Source organism: Orycteropus afer, unplaced genomic scaffold (assembly GCF_000298275.1).
Source record: "Orycteropus afer afer isolate SDZICR_OR568_19922 unplaced genomic scaffold, OryAfe1.0 scaffold00045, whole genome shotgun sequence".
NCBI classification, from domain to species: Eukaryota; Metazoa; Chordata; class Mammalia; order Tubulidentata; family Orycteropodidae; genus Orycteropus; species Orycteropus afer.
Genome location: NW_006921632.1, coordinates 2,078,407 through 2,086,468, shown reverse-complemented (window position 1 = coordinate 2,086,468; position 8,062 = coordinate 2,078,407). Strand labels below are relative to the sequence as shown.

General features: G+C 41.6%; 1 protein-coding gene across 1 annotated transcript in view; it reads right to left on the bottom strand.

The window, feature by feature from the left end:
- Positions 1-333: 333 nt before the first annotated feature.
- Positions 334-8,062, bottom strand: part of FAM186B (family with sequence similarity 186 member B) — a 45,537-nt gene continuing 37,808 nt past the window's right edge. The window contains exons 6-7 of the mRNA XM_007937948.1: positions 1,233-1,411; positions 334-523 (exon numbers count right to left, since the gene is read on the bottom strand). Coding sequence (XP_007936139.1) covers positions 334-523; positions 1,233-1,411 — 369 coding nt within the window. The remainder of the gene's footprint in view (positions 524-1,232; positions 1,412-8,062) is intronic.

Sequence of the window (8,062 nt, the reverse complement as noted above, 5' to 3'; positions counted from 1 at the left end):
TCTCTCCATTCGTGTACCTGGCTCTCCCACTAGCCTAGGGTAAGATGTAGCTTCCTAGCAATTCTTGAGTAGCCCAGAAAACAAGTGTGAAGGAAAAACTTCTGTAAAGTTGTAATACTGTATAACATCTTGAGAGAAGTAACATGGTTTTGGTGTGGGGACCCAAGCTGATGGCACATAAGCATCTCACTGTTGATGTAGGACAATACATGGAGTCATTATTAATGTTTGAAAAGAGATATCTTGGGCCCCTGGACAGTGTCAGTGTGCACTGTGGCCCCTGCCTTGGTGGGCAGGTTCCCCTGAATCTAGATGAACTGTCCAGCCTTGTACTTACCAAGTCTTGAGGAACGTCAGATTTTTGTAGTAGGAGGGATGTATATCCAGAGCCAACAGCCGGGGAATGTCTGGATACCCCCCTAGCTGGTCCCACTCTAGGCTGGGAGGAGCCTTCTTTTCTATTGGGTGGCTGGAGGAGGCTACATCAGTCTTCCAGACTGCCTCCATCTGACTCCCCTGTTGGCTAGGGGCAGAGGAATAAAAATGACAGAGTTAGACACAGAGAGAAAGAATGAGAAGCAGTCAGCTCTCTAGGGCCACAAAGCCTTGTCTACTTCCCTTTTCAAAGAGTTTGTCACTGCCCTCCTTGTTACGCCTACCCCTCACACACTGACTCTTATATTTCACTCCCTGAAATCCTCTGGCTGAGGAGCTGCTGGAAGAAGCCACTATGGTAGGTAGGTCTTGTGCCTTTAATATATGCCCTGGGACTGGAGCTCTGAGCTGGCCACACTACAGTGAGTGTGGATATGGATCTTCTCAGCTGCCCAAAGACTCACAGGCATCTGTTTTTAAGCCTGGGGGCATTACATGGTGGGAAGGATCACACTTGTTTATATTAACAGGCCAATGGGAGGTGTTAGATGGATGCTCAAAGTAGAAATTGCGATCAATTCTCAGCTGTGGGTCCTCAGAGTCTTTCAGTTGCATAGTTTGAAACAGTCAGGCTGGCCTATGAAGCCCACACACAACATATATTCCCCTCTGTGTCGGTGGGCCAGAGCTGGGCAGGGCAGTGGAGAAGACAGGTGCCTTGCAACTTGTGGCAGTGAACTCTGCATGTCTGTACCCTCACTGAGCCACCAACCCCCCAAGTCTGGCCATTCCTGTATCTTGCCATCTGGTATCTCTATCCATCCAACTAGCTGCCCTCCTGACTTCCCTGCACCTACCGGGCCATCCGTAGGGGCACACATTCCCGCTGCTTGGACTTAAAGTGCTCTAGGGGCTGCTTGCAGGAGGAGCCACTGGAGCGAAAGCGCCGGGACAAGGCTGGGGGCCATTTGCTTTTCCTTGGCTTTGGGGAGGTGACCACAGGAATGTTTAGGTGAACGTTCCACTCCAGCTGGAGCTAGTGGGACCAGCAGAGAGATATCAGTGAGACAGGAAGTTATCCCCTCTCTAGGGTAGAAGGAGGCATGCCTGACTGTTAGTGTCTGTGCTGTGCTTAGGCTGAGCAGAGCGATAGAAGGTAAGGCTTAGAGAGTCCTCCAATTAAAACCCTTAGGTCTCGAGTTCTGGTTAAGATGGCAGAATAGGCAGAGAAACTACACAGATCCTCTTCAACAAAGAAAAGGGGAAGCAGTTAACACAGATACACAAGATAATCCTGGAGCCCTGAGCTTTGAAAGGAAGGATACAGAAGTAGACTAAACACCAACTAGTAGAAGAACTTGCATGAAAACACTGAAAAGGAGATGTACGGATCTGTGGTCTGTCAGTAATCCTGACAGCATGGACAGTTTGATATTGCCAAGTGGTGTTAAGACCTAAGAATTAACCTATAAATTGGCCCTGTTAGCCAGGGGCTGCAAGGAGGACTGAACTGGCTGGCGAATAAAAGGGGAAGCAGAGAAGAGGTAGACAGGCTGAGTTGTGGAATTTTGGCTGTATGGAGGGTGCAGCCATTTTGAATGTTTACAAGCTGTTCGACCTTTTTGGATATTTAAAGCTACAGCATTTTTCTCTCAGATTCCAGGGACCTAAGAATAAGCTCCACTTGCTGGGGACTGCAAGGACATTCTGGACACGAATGACTGGAAAGGTGCTGCTAAAGGGGCAAGGAGGCTGTATCTCCTTATCTCCTCTAACCCCACAAGAGGAAGACAGAATCACCATCAATAGTCCAAGGCCTATTCCTGTGAGACCAGACATGCTCCAGCCCTTTCACCAACTGTTCCTCCCAAAGCACCTACCACCTCTCCGCTGGGTCCAATAATTCACTGCAGTGGCCACACGGAACTCACAGATTATGGGGTAGAATAGGGAAGCACCAGGCTACAATTCAAGTTCAGGAAAAATGCTCAAGTCTCTCTCAGCCTGCCATCTCTCAGCCAACAGTCTCTCACGGTCTCTCTCCCAGCAGTGTGTCTCTTGGTGTCTCTCTCAGCAATGCATGTCTCTTTGTCTCTTTCCCAGCAGCACGTGTCTCTCAGGAGCACATGTCTCTCAGGAGCGTGTTTCTCTCAGGAGCGTGTTTCTCTCAGGAGAGTGTTTCTCTCAGCAGCACGTCCTTCTCAGCCAGCAGTCAGAGAGAGTTCTGCCTCTAGGAGACCTCCTTTTGAGCCTGGCAGAGTGGCCAAACTAGTCAATCATAACATCAGAATTCTAAGCACCTGAGAGACAGCGAACTTCCCAGAATATTGCTCTGTGCCACTCTCAACAGAAGTACCCCAGGTGGATGATTTTAACAATCAGGAGCTACTCAGTTTCTCATAGCAAATTCCACCATGGAGTTTACAAAGACTTATGGTTAGAAAAGCCATGCCAGGTAATTTTACTACATCGCAGGTGCAATATTCCCTTGTTACTCTTATACCCCACACCCTTTTGGTGAATGGAGGTGTGACCATCCTTCACTCCCACCCACTTTCTTGGCTGGCAGGAATTCCATCCCAGTCTCTGTGCTCCAACGGAGCCTGGGTGCCCTGCCCTGCACAGATTTTTTTCCTTTGTTTTTGTCTGTTTTAAAATTATTGTTATTATTATTATTTATTCTTTTTATTATTACTCTTATTCTTCCCTTCCCAGGTTCTAATTTTCAGCTTTTTCTCTTTTCCCTATTCCTGGTTCCCATTTTCTTCTTTCTTGGGGTTCTCCCCATTCCTTGTTTTTCTTTTTGCATTTTTCCCATTTTTTCCTCCATTGTTCTCCTACTCTACCTCTTTTCTCTTTTTGCCTCCTCTCCAGATGTTGTGGGATTTTTTTTTCTTTTCTTTTTTTGGTGATTGTTCCTGTGTATTTATGCAGTGTATTTTTTGTCTGCTTCTTTTACTTTTTGATTGTTTTATGATTGTTGTTTTTGTCTGGGTGGGAGACAGCAACTGTGCCCATACAATGCAACCACACCCGCACCTCCTGCAGCTCCACCTATTGAGTGAAAGCCATCACTTCCTTCTCTACCAACTGGCCAACATGAATGACCACCAAGAAGAGCATGACTCACCCTTAACTGCTCTTCACAAACAGTTAACAGAGATCTAGATACAACACATCACAAAGTCTTGGAGACAACAGAGCATCACAGTCCACACAAAGAAGCAGGATAAAGTGGTAGAAACAAGGGAGTAGGATATAGACTCAGGACACATCCCTGAGGAAGAAGCAGCATTGGAACTCCCAGATGAGGAATTCAAAAGAATTATACTTAGGTATCTTCAAAGGATTGAGAGACAGATCAAGGAAAACACTAAGAAAATTAAGGAAAACACAGACAAAACCCTAAAACAATTTTGGAAGAAAATACAAGAACAAAATGACAAAATAAATGAAAAATTAGAAATGATACAAAATCTACAGATAGAAATCCAGAAGATTAATACCAAATTTTCAGAAATAGATAACACATTGAAAAGCCAAAGGAGTAGAATTGAATCAATGGAAAACAGAATTAATGAGATTGAAGACAAATACTTCTATACTTCTTTGGAAAGGGATCAATCAGAAAAAAGATCAAAACAAAATGAAGAAAGCCTAAGATTCATGTAGGACACCATCAAAAGGAATAACCTACATGTAATCAGAATTCCAGAACAGGAAGAGAAAAAGAAACCCACTGAGAAAATTGTCCAAGATTTGTTGGAAGAGAACTTCCTTGACATGATGAAAGATGAAAATATGTCCATTCAGGAAGTCCAATGAACCCCAAACAGGATAGACCCCAAAAGAAAATCACCAAGACATAGCATCATCAAACTCATCAAAACCAAAGACAAAAAATCCTGAAAGGAGCACAGGAAAAATGAAAAGTTACCTATAAAGGACAACCAATAAGAATAAGCTCTGATTTTTCAGAAGAAACCATGCAAGTGAGAAGGCAATGGGATGGTATATATAAAATTCTGAAAGAGACAAATTTCCAACCAAGAATTATATACCCAGCAAAATTGTCCCTCAAATATGATGGTGAAATTAGATTTCCAGATAAGCAGAAATAAGGGAATTTGTTAAAACCAGATAAACTTTACAACAGAGTCCTTTGAACAGAGAACCAATAATAGCAAACAATAACCGACCATTAATACACAAGATGACATAACCCAGAAACCAACACAGCTATGGAAGTATCCAAAGTAAAATAAGCTTACAATATTGTAAACAGAGAACCAGAGAAAACAATTGGCAAATGAGGACAACTACAAACCAAAAAGAGGGAAAAAATAGCATAGTTACAGAACTTCTAAATGGTGAGGAAGTCAAGAGAGTTGCAAGATAGAATGCACTGTTCTAAACTTGAGGAGAAAATTATAAATCACAGGGTAACCTCAATGAAGATGATGAACCTTCATATCACAATTTAAAAAAAAAGAGGACAAGCACAAATATTTAGCAAATACTAAAACAACAGTGACAAAAGAAATGACAATATGATTCATAAACATAATGAGGTCAGCAAGGAATATTATATGGAACAAAGAAACCAAGAACACCATGAAAAAACACATAACAAAATGACAGCAACCAATTCATACTTGTTGATAGTTATGCTGAATGTCAATGGATTAAATGCACCACTCAAGAGACAGAGAGTTGCAGATTGGATAAGAAAACATAACCCATCAATATGCTGTCTACAAGAGACACACCTTAGAAACAAAGACAAAAATAGACTAAAAATCAAAGGTTGGAAAAAGATATACCAAGCAAATGGCAAGCAAAAAAGAGCAGGAGTGGTAGTATTAATTTCTGATCAAATTGACTTTAAGACAAAAACCACCATACAAGACAAGAAAGAACATTACATAATGGTTAAAGGATCAATTGAACAAGAAGATATAACCATAATAAATATCTATGGACCCAATGAAAGACCCCCAAAATACATAAATCAGACTTTAACAGAACTGAAAAGACAAATAGATGACTCCAGTCATAGCAGGTGACTTTAATACACAACTTTCAATGAAAGATAGAACAACTGGAAAGAAACTCAACAAAGATGCAGAAGTGCTAAACAATACAATCCACTAACTTGAACTTATAGACATCTACAGAGTACTTCACCTGATAACAGCACAATATACATTCTTTTCCAGTGCACATGGAACATTCTCCATGATAGACCATATGTTAGGTCATAAGGCAAGCCTTAATAAATTTAAAAACATTGAAACACTACAAAGCATCTTCTCAGATCACAATGCTATAATATTAGAAATCAACAATAGGAAGATGAATGGAAAAAGAGGTAACACATAGAAACTGAACGGCACCCTCCTTAAGAATGACTGGGTAATAAAAGAAATGAAAAATGAAATTAAAAAATTCCTTGAATCAACCAGGAATGAAAATATAACATACCAAAATCTTTGGGACACAGCAAAAGCAGTGATCAGAGGCCAATTTATAGAAATCAATGTACACATCAAACAGAAAGAGCCAAAATCAACATTTTAAACCAACATCTCCAAGAATTAGAAAAAGAACAGCAAGAAAAGCCTACACAGTCACCAGAAGAAAGGAAATAATAAAGATTTGAGCAGAAATAAATGAAACAGAAAATAGACAATGGAAAAAATCAACAAGACTAGAAGTTGGTTTTTTGAAAAGATTAGTAAAATTGACATACCACTGGCAAGTTTAACAAAGGAAAAGAGGGAGAATACAAATAACACGAATAAGAAATGAAATGGGTGACATCACAACAGAACTAACTGAAATCAAAAGGATAATATCAGGATACTATGAAGAACTGTACTCCAACAAATTTGAAAATCTGGAAGAAATGAATAGATTTCTAGAAACACACTACCTACCTAAACTAACTCAGACTAAGGTGGAAAAGTTTAACAGATCCATAATAAAAGAAGAAATTGAACAGGTCATTGAAAAAAAAAAAATTACCAACAAAACCCCTAGGTCTCCGGAAAGATCTCTGAGACCATCTGTAGGGTTCATGGCATGACACCAGCTTGTACCTGGCATGCTCTGTGTATCTTTTCATCTGGTCCTGGCCCTGGCATTGGGCCAAGAGCTGGTGGAACCCTCACAGCCAAAGGATTGTCATATGGGCCCTTTCCTTTTCGAAGGGAAGACAAATCAAGACACCTACAGGAGATTCTCAGAATGGACTGGTATAAGGTGATATGAAACTTGAGTTAGGAGAAACATCCATGATCAATGCCCTTCCAACTGTCTGATGCCAACACTTGCATTGAATTCCTCAGCACACTGCCTCCCCAAGTCTCAGGCCAGTGCTGCTCAGGACTTGGGGAGGATATTGCCTTGCCCAACTTGTGAGATCTTAGCAGGTTCTGGGGTTATGGCTATGAAATTCTCCAGTCCCTCCAAGATATTTACTATGCCCCTGGGGACTATGTCTATATCCCTGGTAGCAGAAGAAAGAATAGAGTGTAAAGGAAAATGAAACCAGACCTCCTTTCCCTAGCCTTCCTGAGCCTAAATCCAGACTGAGGGCTCCTTGTCCTAAAGATGTGATGTTGGAGAATCTGTAAATGAACAAGTTTAGCGAGAAAAACTGCAACACATCATAGCTGGTGCAGAGAGCTATTCCTGCCACATAAAAGGATAGCTTAGTGCTTGTGTACTAGAAACATGATTATTAATGATCCCGAAGAATATTCTTATTAGCTAGATTAGTTCCTATTTTCTCCTTTGTGTGGAGAAATCTGGACAATAGGCAAGACATCAAGAAAAAAAAAAAAGAAAGAAAGAAAAGAAGCCAGAGAAGAAAATCATAAAGAATCAAGATAGGGAAAGATTGTTGTTGTTGTTGTTATGTGCCATTGAGTTGTCTCTGACTCATAGTGACCCCTCCTTGGGTTTCCAAGGCAGTATCTCTATGGAAGTAGATTGCCCAGTCTTCCTTCTGAGGAGCGGCTGATGGGTTTGAACCGCCAACCTTCTGGTTAGCAGTCAAGTGCCTTAGCCACTACGCCACCAGAGCTACCTAGGGAAAGATAGGAGTCTGATTCCAGTATCTAAAAATTTTAGCTGTTATCACTTGGCTGTGTGGGTGTTTGCTTTTTATAAAATTCCTGTACTACTTTGGATCCATTTTCAGTATCAGAAGTTTCAATGACTCCTATATGATAATGTTGTTGTTGTTAGGTATCGTCGAGTCAGCTCCGACTCATAGCGACCCTGTGTACAACAGAATGAAACACTTCCTGGCCTTGTGCTGTTCTCACAATCTGTGCTGTGCTTGAGCCCATCATTGTAGCAACTGTGTCAGTCCATCTTGTTGAGGGTCTTATGCTTTTTTGCTGACCCTCTACTTTAATAAGGATGATATGATAATAAGTTTACTTTAAAAAATGATTCAGTATATTGTTGTTGTTGTTAAGTGCCGTTGAGTTGTTTCCGACTCAAGCGACCCCATGCACAGCAGAACGAAACACTGCCCGATCCCGCGCCAGCCCCACAATCCCTGCTATACTTGAGCCCATCATTGCAGCCACCGTATCTATCCATCTCGTTGAAGGCCTCCCCCTCTTTCGTCGACCCTCCACCCTACCAAGCATGACATCCTTCTCCAGGGAAT